Here is a 22,831-nt window from a genome sequence, read left to right as displayed (position 1 = left end):
TTTATATTCTCAAATCACTTAACATAAAATTGTAGAGTTCATCATCTGTACCAATCACAATATATATAGAACATCACATGGTGCTGTTTTTAAAAACTACATAGAGGTAAAAGGAAGAAAAAAAAATTTACCAACGTAAGGATACAACCCCATAATTTTTCATTTACAATAATGATAGGTGTCATGAAAAAAGTATCATGAAAAGTCTTCATAAAGATTCTCCACCTTTGAATTAGTTTATAGTGTTTTGTTATATGTTATGCAATCACCCTTAAATTAATTTCATAAACTTTTCATGATATTTATTTCATGATGCATAGTATTACTGTTTTATTTATATCTCATTATAAATACACTTAGGTCATGTTTGTTTGGGCGGACTGGATTAGCATTCCCATGACTAATAGTCCTAGGACTACCAATTCGTTGGATTATGTATCCTATCTTAACTAATAGTTAAGTTTAAAATAATTAATTTGTACTTCAATTGTTTAACCAAACATCGGATTAATAATTTTATTGGATTATTAGTCCAATCCCAAGCTCATGTCCACCCAAACAAACATGACCTTAGGCTATGTTTGTTTTGGCGTACTGGATTAGCATTCCCATGACTAATAGTCATAGGATTACGAATCCGTTGGATTATGTATCCTATCTTAACTAATAGTCAAGATTAAAATAATTAGTTCATACTTCAATTATTTAACCAAATATTAAATTAATAATTTTATTAGACTATTAATCCACTCCCAAACTCATATCCACCCAAACAATCATGGCCTTACACTCTTATAATATATTTTATAATTTTTTTTTCCTTCCCACGTGCTGGTTCCACTCTAACTTTTCCATTGACGCCACCAGGACAAGTCTAGGGAGAGAAACAAGCTAAAAGAGAAGCAGCAAGTCCACACATACATAGAAAAAACAAGAGAGAGAAACACCATATAATTATTTTACTAAAATAAAATAAATATTTATATACTTGCACTGGTCCTGTCGGCTTCAACCAGGCAAAGAAAAGATCATCGATCTCGTCTCCTACCCGCCCACTCTCTCTCTCTCATCTTCACCCTCTTCAAACCCTAATTTCTGCCTCCGATCCAGCTCTCTTCGCTCAATCTTCCAACCTTCTCTGCTCTACAGAAACGGCCGATTCTTGTAGGGTCTCAATCACCTCCCGAATCCGTTGAATTTCTTAGGTAACTTGACTGTTTTGTTGAATTGTTGTTTCGTTTTCGTTTTTCGATTACCTTTCTGTTTCGTTTTGATTCGTCCTTTACTGTTTTTGCTGATCTTGTACTGGATTTGAATTTTTGTATCTTCACTGAGTCGAAAATGAATCGATTTTCAAGGTCTACATCGATCTTATACCCTTTAAATTAAGGGGAAATTTCAATTCAGTTGAAGTTTATAAATTTTAATGATTAAAGTCTTGAACTTTTTCATGAATATGTAATTATTTTGTGAAAACTCCACTAAATTGTAATTTCCCCAATTAATTTTAAATTGACAACAGATATATGGATCGATATATGTTTATATATGTATTTATGCATCTAAGCTTTATGAAAAGCTACCCAATTTTGCTTTTGTGCTGGGATGTGTTAACGAACATGTGATTTTTACTTTGCAAAGATTTTTTCTTTTTTCCAAGTAGTTAAAAGTGTCATGCTTTTTGGGTGAACTGTGTCTTGGGACATCACAGAACAGCCAAACTTCTTTTGCTGCATTTAAGGCCGGAAAGTGTAGAGTAACTGACACTTTCTAAGTATTTGAGGTCTTTAATTGCTGTTCTAAGAAGTCATCTATTGCATTAATGATCTTCCCAATTATATTTCTGGAGTTATATTGATTACTTATTGATTGTTGGTTGGTTTTGGTAGTTAGTTGAGTTGAGTCAGTGTCTCCTCCAACACAACATCGGCCTCTATCACAGAACCAGGTTTCTTTCTAAATTGGGAGCTTTGAGGATCTTGGGTTGGTCTTCTCATGGCACATATTGGTGGGCATCATTTCTCTGGAGGGTCTCTATCAGGTTTGAGATTTTTATGTATTCAAATTAAATCCTATCATATGATTTTGCAATTAGTTGGAGTGTTTAATATCCCAATGGTGGTGGTTTATTGCTTATTGTTTGTGCCCACTTCACTACCAGTTATAAGTGGTTGGAATTATGTAATGAAGTTTTTTGACTGAAACTTGTTCTTTAATTGCTCTCTGTTTGGTTGGTCTACCAAATTAGAGACCCAGTATTTCAATATCTTGGCACTAAAGAAAAATAAATAAAATAATTAAGGCTCAAGCAAGACCAGTTGAATTCCTTGTTTAGTTAAATAAGATCCAGTTGTTAGATAAAATACAATACTTCTAAATTCATGTTTGTTTCACTTTCCTCAAAATTTGGTGGTGAAAAAGCATTATAAGCTCCATTTTATTCAGTTTTTTTGCATTAGCTTGTGCAGATGACGCTGATTGAATCACCACTACTTGTGCCTGATTCTTGGTGTTACACAGAAGTTATTTGTGTGTTATTTTGAGTCTGTTCCTTTATCACATGCATGATTGCTAATCTTTTTCATATCATTAGTTGAATGTGGTTGTGTGTTACGATGATTTTGTGCTTGAATACTAATTTTCAAATAGAAATACACTACTTATATCTTTACATAGAAAAATCCTTCAGTGGAAAACCTCATTGGTGTTTATGTTTGTTCCTTTTCTCCTTTCTAGTTATCTTCTTTTCTTTAAATATGACTCTCCATTCCTTTTAAATTATAGGGCCTGCGAATGATGCTTTGTACAAGGAACTGTGGCATGCCTGTGCTGGACCCCTTGTTACTGTTCCTCGTGAAGGAGAACGAGTTTATTACTTCCCACAAGGCCACATGGAACAGGTATGATGAATTCTTTATATCGGTAAGATAAAATAAAAACAAAGTTGAATTAACTAAAAGTACATTTGACTGACTATACTCTTTGCCCCCTGCCGGGTGAGCCTAGTATTACCTCGACATAAACATAGTCAAAGCTTTGTTAATTAACACGAGTATTTGCTATACTGATACAGCTAGCCTTTTGGTCGTGCATTGCCGCCGACCCTCCCAGAAAGTTTTTTCTGCTTTGTTTTGACTTCATCCTTTGTACTCTGTACAAAGTTATTGTATTTGACTGATAAACATAGTCAAAGCTTGGTTAATTAATAAGAGTATCTGCTATACTGATACAGCTAGCCTTCTGGTTGTGCATTGCTTCCCACCCTCCCAGAAAGTTTTTTCCGCTTTGTTTTGACTTGATCCTTTGTACAAAGTTATTGTCTTTGACTGGACGTGAAATCCTTGTACAATAGCTTTCACTATACTTCAACGCTACAAGAGTGGCTGGAACCCATTGGCGTGCACTCTATTCTCATGTCAATAGTCTTCCCTATTTTTCTGCAAATTGGTTTCATTTTTAATATTTAGGGATATTATTTATTCTGACAGCTTGAAGCATCAACCCACCAAGGATTAGATCAACAACTCCCTTCATTCAATCTTCCAGCAAAAATACTTTGCAAAGTAATGAATGTTCAGCTGCGGGTATGTTTTGTCATCATGCACATGTTCCTTGTATATGATTTTTTTTTTTTTTGTTTCATCGGGTCATACCAGGGCTTTTTTCCTTTTTTCTTTTATGGTTCACTTAGTAGCTATAAAATTGGCTTGTAGGCTGAACAAGAGACAGATGAAGTTTATGCGCAAATAACTCTTCTACCTGAAGCAGATGTGAGTTATCTACCCCTTTATCTCTTCTAAATCTGGGAATTACTAGGTTGATATTTTTTTCTGTGATGCTTTATTGATTTTCGTACAGTGTACAGTATCTCTCCTCTTTTTGGTTGTTTTATTGACTTCTATTTCCTTCTGTGGGTCAGCAAAGTGAGGTCACCAGCTCAGATCCACCTCTTCCAGAACCTCAAAAGTGCAATGTCCATTCATTTTGCAAGACACTTACTGCATCTGACACGAGCACCCATGGTGGATTTTCGGTTCTTCGGAGGCATGCGGATGAGTGCTTGCCTCCACTGGTAAGCTCTAACATGTCATTTAATTCTGCCTTATTGTGTAATGTCACTAATGTGTACATTTACTCTTTGACTGCCCAAGAATCACCTATTCATATCATTTCAATTTCTCCTGCTTGGTGCTGACTTCCAGTTTCCTCTTCAGGATATGTCCCAACAGCCACCATGGCAAGAACTGGTTGCAAGTGACCTTCACGGAAGTGAATGGCACTTTCGTCACATTTTTCGAGGTTAGCATTTTATTCATGACTTGTTTGTGGGTGTGACCTTACTGGAGCACGATAATTTCTGACTGGTAAAGTTGGAAACCTGTGTGTGATTGCTATATATTCAGTGTTGCATGCACTGTATGTATAATTGTTAGTCAGTCAGTCATCAAAGCTCCAAGGGTGTGCAGCTAAGTATGCTGGTGCTGAAAATCCACTTAAATAATTTTGATGCCAGAAAAGTTTTATTGTGAGCTAGTTGTCTAGAAAGGTACGGTGGCCTTAATTGTTTATAACGATGTTGCATGATGGGTGTTTGAGTATGTGGTTGGTGTTGGGTTGTGATTTATAATGAACACTTTGAATAGGTGACCTCTTTTTGATGGCATTGGTTGTTTGTAGAGAATGCGGGTTATTTATGGTTTTTTCTTTAGGTATCTGTGTCTGTGATTTTAACACTCCATTAGGATTCTAGTGAAGCTTAAGAGTATTGCCTAGTATTGTACTGGAAGGCGTATCATGTTGGATGTCTACCATATTCAATGGGCAACATGACTTGTTTTATGCCCTCGAGTGTACCTTCTCATTTTGCGTAGCTCGGGTGATTGGAAGGCCAGTTACTTGCCAAGAATAGGCATTTTTTTATTCTTTCTTTTGGGGATGTTGAGGATGTTTGGATCATTACATTCGGTTGTCCTTGTAACTTGAATATGCATCTGCTTGTTGGTTATATTTTCTGATTAGATCTTATTCTTCTTTCTTTCTTAACACTCCTATTAACACAAAAGGGGTATTTGGGGTTAATAATGTATAATGGTCAAAATTTGAGGATGTTTGTAGTATTTTTTTTAATATGCTTGTGAATTTTGACCTTTAAAAAATAAAATTTATGAAGTCTTTGTTAGTAGACATGACCGAACTTCTTCGGCAGGGCAACCCAGGCGCCATTTACTCACAACTGGCTGGAGTGTCTTTGTTAGTGCCAAAAAATTAGTTGCTGGTGATGCTTTTATTTTTCTGAGGCAAGTTTTGTCATATTTGATGCTTTTAGTTTTTTCAATCTCCTGTCATTTAGAATGAATTTTTGACTAATTATTATTTTTTTTATTTATTTTTCCAGGGGTGAAAATGGGGAGCTGCGAGTTGGAGTAAGGAGGCTCATGAGACAACAAAACAACATGCCATCTTCTGTTATATCCAGTCACAGCATGCATCTTGGGGTTCTTGCTACTGCATCTCATGCTATATCCACTGGAACCCTGTTTTCTGTCTTCTACAAACCAAGGTTCTCTTTCCCATTATGTATTTTTTCCTCCATCTTGGTATTCTGGTGTGCTGATTGGAATTTATAATATGATTTTTTGTATGTCAAGTGAGGAGTGGCATAGTTTTGGAGAGATTTATCTCATCTTGTTATTGTGTTTTTAAGTCCAGATATTAGTTTATGGGCTTTGTTCTGGTTCTTTATGTTGACGGGGTCCCGATGCTACCTTGGACAGATCAGAGCTCTCTAATAGTGTCTTTTTTTGAGAAGCCAAGTGTTAATTTTATCTGTTTTTACTGAGATTTTGATTTTCCAATTGCAGAAGTATTTTAGATTTGAAATGCACAGATTATTTTTAGTTTTTTACATAGTATTTACATTTAACAATGATAGAAGTTTCTTATAAGACGGTTTAGTAATAGTAAGGCTCTTCTTGAAGTTCCTTTTTCCTTGTATCTAGGGCTGCAAACGAATTGAGCCAAGCCGAGCTTTGCTGAGCTCGAGCTCGGCTCGTTTACTTATCGAGCTCGGCTCGTTTACTTATCGAGCTCGGCTCGTTTACTTATCGAGCTCGTTTATTGAGCTCGAGCTCGGCTCGATAAGGAACTGGGCTCGAGCTCGGCTCGGCTCGGCTCGTTAATTTTAATGAAGCTCGAGCTCAGCTCGGCTCGGCTCGACTTGACTCGATAAATTTTTTTTAATATTATTTACATTATTTAATATATAAAAATTTTATTTATATTATTATTTATATATATATTTATATATTTTTAATATATAAATAATGTATTTATGTATATTTATATATTATTTAATATATCAATAATATATTTATTATATAATTTAAATAAAGATAAACGAGCCAAGCTTATGCGAGTTCAAGCTCGGCTCGTTTACTAAACGAGCCGAGCCGAGCCGAGCTTGTTCATGAACAGCTCGGTTCGTTTGCAGCCCTACTTGTATCCACTAATATGGCATGTGAAAAATGGCTTCCATTGCATATATCAAAGCTTGCTAAATTCCTTTTGCTCTGTAATTTGTGGACAAAAAATGTTTTTACTGAACTTCGTCACTATTTGTGACAGAACAAGTCGGTCGGAGTTCGTTGTCAGTGTCAACAAGTACCTTGAAGCACGGAGCCAGAAGCTCTCTGTTGGGATGAGGTTCAAGATGAGGTTCGAGGGTGAGGAAGTTCCCGAAAGAAGGTATAGTGTTGCTGGCCTATTGCTTGTTAGAATTAGGAACTAAAACATATTACAATTGGCCGAATTACATATTTGTGCAGGTTCAGTGGAACAATTGTTGGTGTCACAGAAAGTACATCATCTAGATGGCCTGATTCTGAATGGAGGTCCTTGAAGGTAAATATATTTCCTCTTTGAAGCTCAGTGTTGATTTTGAATTTATCCTGACCAGAAGTTGAGTGCTCATTTGGATTTCCCACAAGTGAAAACATGTTATCCTTGCTCGTATGAGGGCACAAATTTCAGTTTCTCTGAATTTTTTTGAAATTTTAATGCCATTACTTTCCTCTGTGAAGGGCAATATATAGGCCTAAGGCCATTAGTCAGTAAAAAAATAAATGAAATGATCAGATGGTTGCATCCCATGGGATATCTAGAACCTTAAAAGGGCTCTTTATAGAAATCGAAGAACAAGTAATACAATTGGATGTAACTTGATACCTAATCTTAAAAAATGCGCACCTGGACCTTTTGAGGCCAAGAGAGGGAAGCTACGCTGTCATGCAAGTTTCAGTTTGTTTGTGATGATTTCCTCCCAACATGACCAAAAGACCATGATGAAACTTGAAAGGTTTTGTTTAGGCTACCTCTGTTGAAATACCTGAGTAGCGTCTGGTGCTGGACATGGCTGCTTGCTTGCCTCCATGTAAATTTTGGTTGGTCAGAATCCGGAGTAGTGACACATAGAATCTGCATTCTTGGTTTTTAAGAACCTGTATTGATGTGCTAGCCTGATAATGATATTGGAAAACCTAGATTTGAGATTTAACCATACTTCAAAAAATCTTGTGATACTTCTGTTGGAAGGTTAGGATGATTGTGTTATATGAGGTTGTTAGATGACGGACATTAATGCCTTTTTAGAACGAAGGATATTCTTCTTGACCTTATCGCCCCATGTCACTTTTTTGAGACAAGTTCCACTAGTATTTAATCCATAGCACTGTGCTTCTGTCACTTGTTTGTTTTTTTTTATTTGTTTATTTTTTTCATAAATAATAATCTCATAAAAATGGCATTAGGGGGATGCCACCAGAATACAGCCACTTGATTGCTTTATATTTGCTTAGGACCCTTATTATAGGATGGACCGCTAAATGTGATATTCTTTAGTATTTGCAACAATTTGGGAATGTGTGGTTTCATGACACTTTAAAAGCATCATCTTATTTAGTTTTTTGGCTTCCAAGTTTAGTATCTTGTTACATTTGGTTGTTAAGCATGTCATCTGCTTGGACTTTCTACAGGAGCTAGTAGTAGTTTTTTTCAAAGTCCTCTGGTGCTTGTAATAAGCGCTGCAGCAGTGTCCCCACATTTTCTTTGATGGATTTATTTCAGTGTGATTGCAGTTTGTAAGAACGCTAGTCATATATTTTGACACATTAAGTCGTGTGGTTTTGTACCCATCTTCAGGTTCAATGGGATGAGCCTTCATCAATTTCGCGCCCAGAAAGAGTTTCACCATGGGAATTGGAGCCACTTGTGGCAGCAACTTCTCCGAGTTCCCAACCTCTGCAGAGGAACAAGCGGGCACGACCAGCAGTTTTACCCTCGCCAACACCAGATCTTTCTGCGTTTGGTATGGCAGTTTTTTGTACTATCTCTTTCTGCAATTCCACTTTCTGTTGATTTTTAATTTTGTCTTTGTGCCGTTAGGCATGTGGAAAACACCAGCAGAGTCTCCTTCAGCTTTCTCGTATTGTGAATCACAACGTGGGCGGGATCATTATCCTTCCCCCAAATTCTCCTCAGCCAATCCTCATGGCTTCAGCGAGAATAGTTCCCTCACCCCAGTTTCAAGTAAGCCAATGTATTGGTCTAACCAAGCGGAAACCATGACAGAGTCTTTCGTACCTGTTGTTAACAAGGAATCCAGTGAAAAAAGACAGGGCACTAGCAACGGTTACAGGCTCTTTGGGATTGAGCTACTTGACAATTGTACCATGGAGGAAACTTTGCCAGTGATTACAGTGCCAGGTGCACTAGCTGAGAACCAGCCAGTTCCGTCTTTGGATGTTGAATCTGACAGGCATTCTGAACCTTCAAATATTTATCGATCTGATATTCCTTCAATAAGTTGTGAGCCTGAGAAATCATGCCTCATATCACCCCAGGAGTCCCAAAGCAGACAAGTTCGGAGCTGCACTAAGGTAGTTTGGCTTCTATTCTCAATGCTTTTAAAAAACAAAAGAAGCCAATAATGGATGGACCTCTATGCCCTGAGATATGGGTGCTTTGCATACGCTCTATCGCAAGGTGGTAATACTCCACATAACTTCCCTAAGAAGCTTATTATTAGAAATTAAAGTAATTTGTCAGAATCATAAAACTTGCTGGGATTCAATTTCTGTTGGGGCTCTAGATCTCTAAACCAAGAGTCTCCTAGTAGGTTGACTAGATTTCTTTTGGCTTCTGATTTAGAAGTGAAAGTAGCATACTTGTTGAGAATGAAAATGTTTTGATGGAATGTGTATTTTTGACCAGGTGCACATGCAAGGAATTGCTGTTGGGAGGGCGGTAGATTTGACACGTTTGTATAGGTACGAGGATCTGCTCAGGAAATTGGAGGAGATGTTTGAAATTGAAGGTGAACTCTGCGGATCATTGAAAAAATGGCAGGTTGTTTATACAGATGATGAGGATGACATGATGATGGTTGGGGATGATCCATGGCAGTTGAGTAACATACCCAAGTCTTCTTTTATATTTTTTCTTCGAATTTTTCTTCCTTTTTATCTCTTCTCTCTGGGGAATGGTCCTAGGCTTGTAGTTTACTTTTGGCATTGAGCCTCGAATTCAGTGATGGATTATCAGACATTTTAAGTGGATGTATGGATCATGTGCACTTAGATGGCTCAGGACCATTTGAAATCCAGAGGTCTCATATTTTCCCTCGAATTTCCCCCCATTTAAAAGAGAAACATAAATCTGTTGGTTTAGAGTTGTGCAATTATCTGTGAAACATCGAAATAGGATACGGATATGTTAAAAAACTACACCCAGTTTAGTTCCCAATATATGGGCTTCTGGGATGGGTACTGACCTAACCTTTGGCATAAATTGCTCAAAGTGGCTGCCCTAAGGTTCAAACCTACAACCTGAAGGTTGATAGGCTTGACTTTTTAACCCACTGAAATTGTCGTTGAATTTGTTTTGGCCATCAAACTTGGTCTTGTCCAAGTTTAAGTGTGAACAAAAATTGAGTTGTACTTTAAAGAGTCAGTTCTAGTGGCAGGATTGTGTTGGGTAACTTGTCGGATCATTTTGAACTGCGCTGTTTTGTTGATGAGGTTGCAAGAAGTGTCAGAACCATTGTGAGAATTTGCATTACTTTATATGTTATTTTAGACACTCGTGGATTGTACAGATTCACTACGATACTTGAAATGAACTTGGTTAAATAATTATATTGTAATGCTTAATGGTTCTGATCTTTATAGCCTCGGTTATCTTTTCAGTGAGTTCTGCAACATGGTGAGGAAGATTTTTATCTACACAAATGAGGAAGTAAAGAAGCTGTCACCCAAGGTTAAACTTCCAGCCAGTGATGAGGTCAAACCATGCAAGTCAGCTTCGGATAACGCGGTTGGCGCTGAGGACCAGTTATCAGATGTGGGCCCTGCTCACTGACGTGCCCATAAAAAACAAATACTAGATGGATGAATGACCTGGAGAATCAATCAGTTGTGATTTGATATTTTAGCAGAGATGCTATCCATGGACATTGGGTCATGCTGGAATGGCTGGTTCAGTTATTGACAAACGGCAGTAAGGACACACTGGTGAGACAAAAAAAGCAAATCTTTTAAGTCCACTTGGTGTCTTGGGGGAGAGTGGGCTAAAGGGGATTTGGGTGCATTGTTAATTTTAATGTTTGTTTTTTGTCAAGGGAATGTCGTAGTGCTTGCTAGTTTGGACCTTAGATGGGGTGCGAAAAAACAATGTCTGCTTCCACCTCTTGTGCCGAAGACTTGGGAGGAGATGGAGAAATACCCTCCTCTATTACTTGCTGTTATGTTTTGTCGTCAAAGTTATTTTATTTTTATTTTTTATTAAAATATATATAGAGGAAAGTATACCTTCTGGTCATGTGTACATAAATATATATAGTTTTAGCTTCTCAATTTCCTCTTGTTTTGAAAATGCGGTTTTTGGTGCCAGTACACATTTACTTTGGAGGTGTTTGCGTGGTGGTGTTTCAAGTGCTTTTGATAGTAATTATGATCTGTTGCACTACATTTGATGAAATTGTTCAAAAAAGGCTGGGAAGAAGGCTGCTTTGTAAGTGTTTTATTCTTTGGCTTGACAGATGGAATGTGAATGATGCAGGTAGAACCTTTTTTAGAAAAAAGTTTTAATCATGAATTTGCATTTTTTTTTTTTTGGGTGAATCATGAATTTGCTGCGTATAATGTGCCAAATCATCATGGTTCGAAAACCCAGTGTATGATGTTCCTGCATTTAGAAGAGCAAAACCGGCCACACGTTTTGGTTGGTAGCAATGGCAGATGGTGTGATCAGTTGTATGGTTAATTCTGTCTTGGTTTTTGTATAGAACCCCCTATGCTTTTCAGGGCTAATGAATAATCCAAGCAATAATTGACCAGCACATATTCAACTGCACAAGTTCATGTCAAGCATGAAACAAAAATGTAGCAGCAACCAAAAAATACCTTAAGGTCATGTTTGTTTGGATGGACATGAGTTTGAGATTAGACTAATAGTCCAATAAAATTATTAATTCGATGTTTGGTTAAACAATTAAAATAAGAACTAATTATTTTAAACTTGACTATTAGTTAAGATAGGATACATAATCCAACGGATTCGTAGTCCAAGGACTATTAGTCATGAGAATGCTAATCCAGTCCACCCAAACAAACATGGCCTAAAAGGAATTACAAATATTTTACAAATAGCCTTTCTCCTCCGGTGATAGTGCATGAAAATTACAAATATTTTAAAGGAATTATTTGGGTTGGTATTGTAACATAATCTCCAGCTGCACCTACTATATATAAAGCAAGTATTTCAAAGAAAATAACTAACTTAAAATAACTAGTATGAGAAAGAATTTTGTCATGGGCACAAAAATACAGTACTACAATACATATTCCAAAATTGGGTAACTTGTAAAGCTGCAAGTACAATTACCTTGACAACCTTGTTCTGTATTAAATTGTTCTGATCTCTAAATTAAACATCCACGATCATCTGCTCTCCCTGCTCAAGACTGGGACACTTTCAAGGACATCCTCATTTTAGTAGGCCTCTTCTTATCAAAATGTGTGGAAACATCTTCAAAATGTAAATGTCTCTGTGATCGTCAACTCTCTCTCCATTTGCAACTCTTTCCATGAGCATCTACTAGTAGATTGGATGCAAATGCTTCCATAAGGAGCGTAGAGTGTTGGAAAAATGAAAATTCTTTAGTCCCTAAATTACAAGTAAAGAGATGCAGCAAAGACAATGTCTCTCTTAATCTTGGAAACAGCGTCCTCAAATTTTGCTTCGAGCTCAGTTTCTCCAATGGATTTTGCTGCTTGTATTAGCTGCTGAAGAACTTCTTCCAGTCTCCTGATAGCCCTGATCAAGCTGCCCTCGAAGACTTGAGTGATTTCCATAATCTCGTAGAATTTGGAACCTTTTGCCCAAGCATACACTGCCTCCATGATATCAGATCGGAAAGAGCTCACAAAATTCTCCACATCAATTTGGACCTGTGGAAGGCAACAAATCTTTTGAGTCAGTTGATGAAGTGAATTTTAATTTGAAAGAATTCATTGGCAAAATCACACTCGTAGTAGTGACCAAAGCTGCTTCTAAGTAAAAAATACAAGTAAAAAAAATATAATCATCCTGCATATAATTTTTGACATCCTTCTACCAATTTGACTGTGAAAAAGATTATTGAAGTTGATTACTCGGGTCAACTTGGACCAGAGTACATCGGGTGCAACCCATCATATAGATAGCAAAAAACCAACTCTTAAAACAACTTTTTTCGGAAATAGACTACGCAGATCAGAATGCAATTGGCATGTTCTATGCTAGTTTCGTTTTGTGTGTTTTTGCTTGGCATTCTGGTTCAATTTGCCCAAAAGGCAATGGATACTGTAGTAAACCCGAATTGATTTAAATTTCAGTAATCCAAATCATCAGACAAATCACTACAATCAAGTAATTACCTAACATCATCTACTTTTCTCAGATTATAGCAAATCCCGCAGGTAGTTAGGCAATCCAGTGGCTGGACAGATACTGACCATACCGTATGGATAAATTGAAGGTGGCAAGAGGTTGTCAATTAGATGTAGGTTTGTACAAGGGCGTTGCTATTCAAGTCAAAAATTAGACCCAATTTTTAAACCCAATGATGTGGCAATCAATTAGGACAACTTAGGCAATACTCTCTCTCATGTCTTCTTTAATCATCAACCAATAAATTAGGATACCTAAGGCAATACTCTCTCTCATATCTTTTCTAATCATCAACCAATCATGTTACTTACATATCATTGGGTCTAGATGACGGGTCTAAAAAGTGGATTTATATATCATTTTCCCCTATACAATATATAAGTATGTACATATAATCTTCTAGTATCTCTTAAAAATATCCACATATTTTTCAATTTTATGGTGGCAACTTCAGTTGCAACACAGTCAAGTTTTGCATGCGTAGTTTAGTTTATTTGATTATTTGAGAATGTCCTCATTTTGAGATAACCATATAGCTGAGATCCTCTTGTGTGTATTAATATGATCTCTCATTGCACTTTGAAGCACAACCCTCTCCCCTTCCCTTTCCAGCCGTTATTTTTTAAATCTGTTCTTACGTTGTAACTGGTAAACTTTGACCAACTCAAACATCATATAAATAATGAATTCCAAAATTCAAATCTAAGCATGGTGATGATATATTTTCAGAGAATATAGCACAAATAATGAAAAAAGACCCAGAAAAAAATCCATACCTTGCTCTCAAGCTGGACTTTTGCAACCCTCCGGGCTGTATCTTGTAATTGTGTAAAGAGAAACTCAAGTTCATCCCTGGGCTTTTGAGCATCCTGAAGCTTCTCTTGCCAGACAAAGCAAGAAAGAAGAGACACCATCTCTTCTACCTTTATGTCCTTAAAAACACCATTAAACATGAGTTCTGTCAAGGTCAACTCATCTGCACTACTGATTTCACAAGCAACCTTACCCTTCAACTCCACAACGTCATCACTTGTGACATATCTGCAGATGATCCACTCAAAGAATTTTAATATAAATATATATATATATTTTTTCTCTCAATAAGATGACTTTATCAAAAGAAAAAGTGGTGAAAAACGACAAAGTACGTTTTTCATACAACATAATCCTATACAATTAGATATGAAAAAAATAAACGATAACACCGAATTACAGATTTTTTTTGGTTGTTGAACATATATGTTAGAATTTTCAACAAGTACACCGGCAAGTCACTTTGAAAAACTAGTTCCAAGAATTACTTCCATACATCTGCTTCTCCTATTAATTTTGCAACACAACAAGCACATCTTTGTCAAAACAAATTTTAATATCTGCCAAGATGAATAACGCACCTGTATTTACTTTCTGTTTCTATTAGATGGTGTTTGCAAAGAGACACTAGACAATCATGCCTGATTTATCAAATAAAATAACATAGCACTAAAGTTCTAGAATCCATTCCAACATCCAATTATTAACTTTACTGGTCTCAGCTTTCTATCATTACAACAGTTGCCTTAATTTTCGTATCTTTTTTTATTATTCACAACCCTTGGAATTAATAGATCCTTCATATGTGCGCGTACAGGTGTGCATAAATTTCTTTTGGGCCTCATATAACACCATATTCAATTGTCAGACATCTTTACTCTTCCCTTTTCCAAAAATTTATATAGTAAATAAGTAAACAAATCGAAAGGTAATAATTGGAGAAGTTTATGTTCAGCTATCTATAAGAGAAAGGAGAATGACCACAAGGGGTTAGATTCACATGGAATTTCTTTCATACTGATGATGAATGGTCCAAACCAGGTCTCAAAAATTAGAGCACGGGTTCTCACGGCAGGAAAACCTTGGGAAGAGGATTTCATGTCCCTGATCTGATATAGATGTCAAATCAGGCTAACTCAGCCCTCAACCAAGCAGGAGCAGAAATCAGTCCACTACCAAAGGTAATTCCCTTTTCCAAATAAATGAGTCAAAACACAGACAAGTTTTCTCACCCGAGTCTCCTGAGAACCCTTTTCCTTGCTTTAAGTTCATCTTTGAAAGCTAATGCTGTGGAAGAACGTATTGTTCTCTTGATTAATTTGATCTTGGCTGTAAGTTCTTTCTTCATGTGTAAAACTTTGAGCTTTTGTTCAATAAGTGGAGATTTTGCAATTTCATGCTTTTCAAACAAGTTCTCTAAAGCCTCTATCCTACGAACAGCCTTTCTGTAAGAGCTACTTTGAACCTGAAGAATGAACATAAAAGGGTTAAAATCAAAGGAAGGGGAAACATGCTGCTGAAAATAAATGTACAACTCACTTTCATGTCTTCTTCAGGATCCAATAGAGGCATTCCTTCTTTAGCAAATCTTGAGAGAACTTCTGACACCTTCTTTAAGGTATTTTCTCGAGCTTCCAATGGTAAAAGATCTTTTGGTATCATTAGCCGGACACTACTTAAGCTATCAACCTGTCCAAAGAAATTGAGCATATCAGTTTCACAGTTACAGAATGACCAACCCATGATAATAACAGAAATCTGAAAAATATTACACAAAATCACTCAAGCAAATATTCCTGTTGTTATGACACCAACACCAGTTAAAAGGATTTTAGGAAAATACAAATTTTCAAGTCTCAGCATTCTCTAATATCAAAGTGCAATACTATTATATTTTTTTCAGATGAAATTAGGTTTTTAATAGAGAAAAAGAAAACCTCTACAATTATATGGTCAACCAAAAGTTTTTGAGAGCAACAGCTGTCCGTAGTAATTTAAAAAGCAGTAACAACTGATCAACTTAATTTCTAGTTTATAGCATTTTGATTTTCTAACTAGATAATCCAAGCCAAAAAAAAAAAAAAAAAAAAAAAAAATTGCAGAAAAGCTCGAACGAAAATCCCAGTGCAATTTCAGCAGAATGTCAAAAAGAAGAAGGAAGCTTATGGATAGTAGGATAATATTAGGAACTTTGCCTGAGAAATAGGAACAGAAACAACAACAGGTTCTCCACGCTCTTTCAAAGGAATAATCTTAATTGTCTTTTTCCCAACTTCATCCTTACGCACTGCACATTTTGTAAGCACATCTACAGTGTAGTTGGCATCCTCTGGTTTCCTATTTGCATCATCTGAATCACACAGACAAATAGTCAGAGAACTTGAATCAGAAAGCAGAAGTCCTTGTAAACTGAAAAGTCACATCTAACCTTCGGAACGACCTTTCACCCTTTCAAAATTGATTATTACTCCCCATGTAACTTGGTTCTCGATGGAGAAAGATGAGGAAGTTTCGTCACTCTTTGTGCACTGGATGGATACAAGCCTTCCTGGCTGCAAAAATGGCAAGCAGTATCTTGGAGCAAACACAATATCACGGACATCCTTTTTGAGACTTTTGTATTGCTCCAGCAGAGAATAATAATTCTCCAAGCTATCTTCTTCTTCTATTACAATTGAATCCCTCTCCTTTTCAAGGTCCTTTCTTTGTTTCTGCAAAAATAATGTAGTTTAATATATAAGAGCAGAAGTCAAAAGTAAATGAAGAAAGGAGGAATGCAAACAAACAATCAAGTTCAAATGCCAGCCCACCTCAAGATCAGGAATGGCTCGGTCAGCCTGAAATTGATAAAATGAATTACGGAGCAAATTTTCAGGGTCACCATCTTCACACCGCATTTGATTCAAAAGCATGTTGTAGCTTAAATGGAAAGCACTGGAAGGCACCAGAATTAGTGTCTACACAAAGTACTTCATAAAACATGGAAAGTACAACATACCTACAAAAACAAAGCACTTCTCGTTTCTTTTCTTCTTCATTCTTTCAACGGAATAAATATTTATACATTATATATTATCTATCAATATTTATAAGAGAGATAATAAATATGTGTACTTTATATATAATATATATTATATAGTGAATATATAATATACTGTTATATTATTTTATAGATTAATTATATTAAGATATAAATCAAACTAAACAAAGCCTTGCGTCCCAATCAAGTAGGGTTGACTACATGAATCATTTTTCATCATTATGCTTAGTTGAGGCCTATATGCTCAGTTAAAATAGATAAATTCACAACATTTTTCACTACTGGATCCCATGTTAGTTTGGGGTTCCCCTCCCCATAACATTCCCATTTACGGTGATCATATCACACTTCTCAGTGTTGCATATACATTTCTTCGTTGTGCATGACCAAACTATCTTAGTTTGTTCTTTCTATGCTTATCTTCAATTTATGTTATTCGTACCATTTCACAAATATATTCATTTCTAATTTTATCTTTCTTAATCTCAACTTGTCTTAGTTTAATTAAGATATGTAATATGTTGTCTCTAGCATCAATCATTCCGTGAGGGAATGGAATGACCATTTCCTTCATCCTAGAGTAGAATAGCCTTCAAACAAATTGTGGGAATTAGCATTCCAATGGAATGATCATTCCAACATTCATTTGATGTACCACGCATAATAAGGGAATGGGAAGCTGGAATGGGCATCATTCCATTCCAACCTATTATATCATACCAAACTAACCCTAACTTTAAGTTTCTAAATTGTGACATTCAAATAAGAAGATTAGGCTTATAAAAAAGATAAAATTAGTGGATTAGGTTACATTAAAACCAACAGGCCTGCAAGAAGCACCAATTGAATGGTTCAAGAACCCACCTGTTCAAACTATCAGCACTTCCTTTAAGCATCATTTTAGCAGTAGAAGGTTCCAGCTTTTCATCCACCATGAGGATGCATATCCCACGGTCATCAATACCTCTACGACCAGCACGTCCACTCATTTGTATATACTCTCCACTGGATATCCATCTAAACTTATCTCCATCAAATTTACGAACATTTGTGAAGACAACAGTTTTTGCAGGCATGTTCAAACCTATACTGAAAGTCTCTGTGGCAAACAAACACTGCAGGAAAATGTTTCAATACGACAAAGATAGTGAATAAACTAAAGAAAAATTAGCTGCACAAACATGGCAGTATATAGAAAAGAATAATCGATAGGACAAGAAAAGAACGAACGGCGATGCTGTGCACCAAGGGAGAATAAGAGCTATAAGTCAAAAGCACTACATGTTTCGTACCAGCTAAAGCATTTTAATCTCTTCCAATGAAATATTAAATAAACTATCCTACATTTGCCATAATCATAATACCCACATAATTGGTAGAGAAACTATTAGACAAAATAGATCTTTTTAGTAATTGCCTGCACATCTTGGTTAAATTTGATAAGAGATGAAATCGAAAGTAGAGTCTAGAGGGGCATAACGCACCAAAAAAGCAAATGCTGTAGAGACTCATGTGCCAAAAGACAGAAACTTATTACATGATCCCAATGGCATTTCACAATGTGGAAGTATGATGTACTTTCTTTGTCAGATAATATAACTAGCTCGGAATCTAATTAAAACAGGTACAATTCGGAAAAGCTACAAAGCTACAAGCATTTAATACACCAAAATGGTTTCATCCCACAACCAAAAATAGATTTGAAATTTTTCCTCCTAACCTTGATAAGCCCTTCTTGAAATAGTATCTCAATAACTTCCTTTAGTATAGGAAGCAAGCCGGAATGATGCACACCTATTCCGCGTTTCAAAAGGGGTAGCATATTTGAAACCTGAAATTTGTTGCAAATGTGAAAGCATCATTAATAATTTAAGAAGATATCTTAACCTCTTAAAGTAACTTGTATTGCAAAAATAAATAAATCATATGGATATAGATAAAAGATAACTGGATCAATGAGAAGAGGATGGTGCATAACATTCAAACACACTAAGATGGAAGTTACATTTCACACGCATGAAACAAATAAGTAACAACACTTGCCTGAGGTAGCTTCTTATCATCATCTGATAACATATCCATAGCACTCCAGAAGATGGTCTCTATGGTCACTTTCTCATCATCAACATTTAGATCCATTTTTGCCATCTACATCACCAAATAATAAACAAAACCACATCTCAAAAATGACCTACACTCAGGGAAGAAATACTATTGTAATTCTTACCAACAACTAGGGGAAAACGGTAAAAGAGGAACTGATAAGTTACTTGTCACTTTTAAAAAAAAAAGGAACTGCTAAGTCAAAATATTTAAATGTTTTTGACGATGCAAATGATAGAAAATGTGTGGGAACTGTCGGGGCCATATTTGCATAGGATACCCTCTTAACAATAACAACATAAGAACATGGTGGAGTGGTTCAGTCAACAAATATCCTCCTCAATGATTACATAAAGGACAACACGACATGCAAATTTTTTTGAAAGCATATTAAAGAAGCAAAATATGTACAAGTCCCTCAAAAAGTAATTTTTTGGGCTGAGTAGAAACTGTACCTGCATTGCAAGAGTTTCACATTCCCTTTTGCTAAAGCTGAAAAGTATCACAGGATCGTATTGACGCTGAATGATCATTTTCACCATCTTGAAAATGTCACTTTCTTCACCAGCCTTACCAACTGCCAAATTCTTCTTCCATTTCCCATTCTCCCTTTTCCTGTCACCTTCATTAGAGGGAACAAGGGCATTTAAAGCTTTCTGAAAGCTATCCTCACGAAATTTCCCGTTTTCATCTACCACCAAGTATAGGCCATCGCCTCCAGAAGGAAAAACATAGTGCTGAAGCGGTGTTGGTCGATAATCAGTATAAACAATATGACATGGTTGCTGGTGGACCTGCATTCTAAAATAATATTAATGCCATCACATTTAAGCAGGCATATGATTCACATAACAAATCAGAATAAGACAACTATTGTTTGAATAAATTTGTCACTATGCTATCATTATCAGTTTTTAACTCATGCATGAGGTACAATGCCTTCCTTTAAACATAACATAAATAATACCCCCCAGAATGCAGGGGGCATGCTCTGCGGATGAATAGGGGGCAAGAGGAGGGGCATGGTTTACTTAGTAAGATAACACACATAAACAATAACTTACTGCTCCTTCAAATACCATAATAACAAGAAAATAGGACAAAAATGATCTCATCATGCAATTTGTGTTGCCCACTTAAGCTACCATAGTCTTTATCATGATAGAAAATTTAAGCATCTTAATCATTTTAATATGGTTGTAAAAACAATTTAGGCATATTGATCACCTTTGCAACCCAATCTGCAAACTCCTTTGCATTAGGCACTGTTGCTGAGAGGAATACAAATCGAGAATTCTTTGGCGCCATAACAATACTCTCTTCCCATACCACACCTCTTTCCCTATCACGCATGTAATGAACCTCATCAAAAATAACCCAAGCCACCTCACGTGTAATCTCTGATCCTTTGTACTGCATACTGCGCCAGATTTCTGTAGTCATCACCTGAAATCAAATCACAAATTAGTGAACTAAAAAGCTAAGTGGGTCAAAAAGGAAAATGGACACAGCATTAGCCACCACACCTACCAAGCAAGATGCATTCGGATCGATGGTGACATCTCCAGTCATCAAACCCACATCTGAAAATTCTTCTTTAAACTCCCTATATTTCTGATTGCTGAGTGCTTTGATTGGTGAAGTGTATATCACCCGTTGCTTGTTCCGCAATGACATAGCAATGGCATAAAGTGCAACAACAGTTTTCCCTGCTGATGTATGAGCTGATACCTATCATTATATTGAAAGTTAATTCTTTTAAAATTAACATGTTATGTGTCTCTTTTACTTCTATTCTTAAAGCATTCTAATAATCAACTTTACCATAACAGATTCACCACTATCAAGGCAATTGATTGCTTCGGACTGAAAAGGGTCGAGTTTGAAAGGGAATTCCTTTGCTGGTTTTGAATCTTCTTGAGCCAATGAGAGATTTGAACAAGGAACATAACCCTCAGGATATGACACATCGTGTACACATGCTACAGATTCATCTGTGATGATTAAATCATTCTCCCTCTGCTGTTTCGATGGAGGGCCAGATTCCTCAGATGGGCCTTCTAGTGATTTTCTCTTCATTAATCCCATGAATGCTTCAAAAAGCATAAAAACAAATAATTATATAAACAAATATTTGACAAATAGCAAAATCAAACCAAAACAAACTAAGCCTTATGTTCAATCATTATGTCACGAGCTGCTCAGTTAAAATATTCAAATCAAACCAAACTAAACCTTTGTGTCCCAATCAAGTAAAGTCGGCGCCATAAATATTTTTTTCGCCGTTCTGCTCTATCAAGTGCTATATACCAATGAAATTAAATAAATTCATATAGTTTTCATTTTGTTTTCTTTTTTCTACTACCGCACCCATGTAAGTTTAGGGCTTCCCCTCCCTCTAACTATATGCTCAGTTAAATACATATATAGTCACATTTGTACGACCACAAATCTTACTTCGGGTACGTAAGAAAAACTTAGCTAAGCTAAAGCGCACAGTTGAATTAGGTATTATTAGGCAAACAAAAACTCCAATTTCTTATCTTTACCCACATTTTCTAGGCAACCAAACAGACAATTAACAGGAGAAGATTTAAAAAAAATAAAAATTAAACGGGTTCGAAGGCTCTAAACCAAACTTAGGTGGTAATACTGGCAGGTCTGATGATGGGAAAATTTCTCTAGGGTTTTCCTGAGCTCCTAATGTGTGTCCTTGTGCAAGTGAGTGCCCGTGTTTATACATACATACATACATCAAAAAACATTGGGGGAGAGAAGAGAGGGGAGAACTAACTCTACGGCGGCGGAGGTGGCGGTTAGCATCGGCGGCGGAGGAGGAGGAAAAAAGGAAGAAGAAAAGAGAGAGAATGGGGTTTCAATTCGATTCTGTACGTATGCGTCATAAACCTGCGCTGTTGAACCGGGACAGCTTTCATTGTTGAACCGGAATACCGGTTCTTTTTATTTTTTAATTTTAGGGTTTATGAAAAATATTTAGGAGTAACATTTATAATTTGGGTAATTGCAAAAAAAATTGTGTCAATCTATGTATATATATTATAATTGTAAAATATTGTCATTCTATTAAGGCTAAAAAATTTCAATTTTTTTTCTCATTTTTTGATTTTGTTAATATGTGTTACGATATAATATGATTGGTTTATAAATTAATTTTATATTTTTAAAAGAAAATTTTAATTTTTAATTTTTTCTTAAATTATGTTATCATAATTGAAATAAGATTAATATTTATTCCTTAATTTATAAATTCTTTATTAAATTATAAAATAAAATTTTAAATTTAAATTCTTCTTTAAATTATATTACTATAATTAGAATCAGATTATTATTTACATATGTCATAATGATATATTATAACATTATTGGTCTAAACAAAATATGTTATTAAATATATGTGTTCAAATTATTAATCATTATTAAAGGTTTATATTTTTATTTTTTGTTTTAAATTTTATAAAAAAAATTACATATATATCCTTTTAAATTGTATGGACTTGAACAATAAATCTTTTCAATACAAATATTTTTTTTTAACAAAAAATTATATTAAGAAAATGAATAACTTTTTTAACACTTGCCAAACATGGTGATGGTGGATTTTGTTAATATATATATATATATATATATATATATTTTATCTCAATTGTCAATTAAACAAATTAAAATAAAATAAATAATTTTTTTGGGCTTAAATAGTTAAGAAGTAATTTTTGCTAAAATCAAATCAAATAGAAATAAACATTATTTTTCTATTACTTTATATTAAAAGTAATTTTTGCTATAATAAAAAAAGGGAGATTTTTTTTAGGGTCCCTGGTATTACGATTTTATAGCATAAATGACATACAATATTTTTATAATGTCTAAGGT

At 35.5% G+C, this 22,831-nt stretch overlaps 2 protein-coding genes across 3 annotated transcripts; one reads left to right on the top strand and one right to left on the bottom strand.

Moving 5' to 3' along the window:
* Nucleotides 1–832: 832 nt before the first annotated feature.
* On the top strand, nucleotides 833–10,907 carry ARF1 (auxin response factor 1). Its single transcript, XM_028234537.2, has 15 exons — nucleotides 833–1,205; nucleotides 1,890–2,041; nucleotides 2,785–2,900; nucleotides 3,489–3,584; nucleotides 3,714–3,770; nucleotides 3,920–4,072; nucleotides 4,215–4,299; nucleotides 5,207–5,297; nucleotides 5,396–5,560; nucleotides 6,625–6,744; nucleotides 6,825–6,900; nucleotides 8,197–8,362; nucleotides 8,440–8,933; nucleotides 9,268–9,458; nucleotides 10,242–10,907. The coding sequence occupies exons 2-15, from the start codon at nucleotides 1,996–1,998 to the stop codon at nucleotides 10,411–10,413; spliced, it is 2,028 nt and encodes a 675-aa protein (XP_028090338.2). The 5' UTR covers nucleotides 833–1,205; nucleotides 1,890–1,995; the 3' UTR covers nucleotides 10,414–10,907.
* A 905-nt stretch (nucleotides 10,908–11,812) lies between these two features.
* On the bottom strand, nucleotides 11,813–21,861 carry MTR4 (RNA helicase, ATP-dependent, SK12/DOB1 protein). Of its 2 annotated transcripts, none has more exons than XM_028234539.2 (15): nucleotides 21,735–21,861; nucleotides 20,765–21,033; nucleotides 20,471–20,671; nucleotides 20,168–20,386; nucleotides 19,396–19,734; nucleotides 18,881–18,985; nucleotides 18,558–18,668; nucleotides 17,702–17,952; nucleotides 16,608–16,731; nucleotides 16,226–16,508; nucleotides 15,993–16,147; nucleotides 15,337–15,486; nucleotides 15,030–15,262; nucleotides 13,761–14,025; nucleotides 11,813–12,503 (listed from the first exon to the last, which is right to left on the bottom strand). In XM_028234539.2, exons 2-15 carry the CDS (start codon nucleotides 21,026–21,028, stop codon nucleotides 12,225–12,227), a joined length of 2,979 nt encoding a protein of 992 aa, XP_028090340.2. In that variant the 5' UTR covers nucleotides 21,029–21,033; nucleotides 21,735–21,861; the 3' UTR covers nucleotides 11,813–12,224. The 2 variants fall into 2 exon arrangements, with proteins under 2 accessions (XP_028090340.2, XP_082770753.1); XM_082914627.1 differs by having other exon boundaries at nucleotides 19,396–19,741; nucleotides 21,735–21,843.
* Between the last annotated feature and the right edge of the window lie 970 nt (nucleotides 21,862–22,831).

The sequence above is a fragment of the Camellia sinensis genome, chromosome 2, assembly GCF_055761805.1.
Source record: "Camellia sinensis isolate YWXY chromosome 2, ASM5576180v1, whole genome shotgun sequence".
Lineage (NCBI taxonomy): Eukaryota > Viridiplantae > Streptophyta > Magnoliopsida > Ericales > Theaceae > Camellia > Camellia sinensis.
This window is presented reverse-complemented; position numbering and strand designations above follow the sequence as displayed.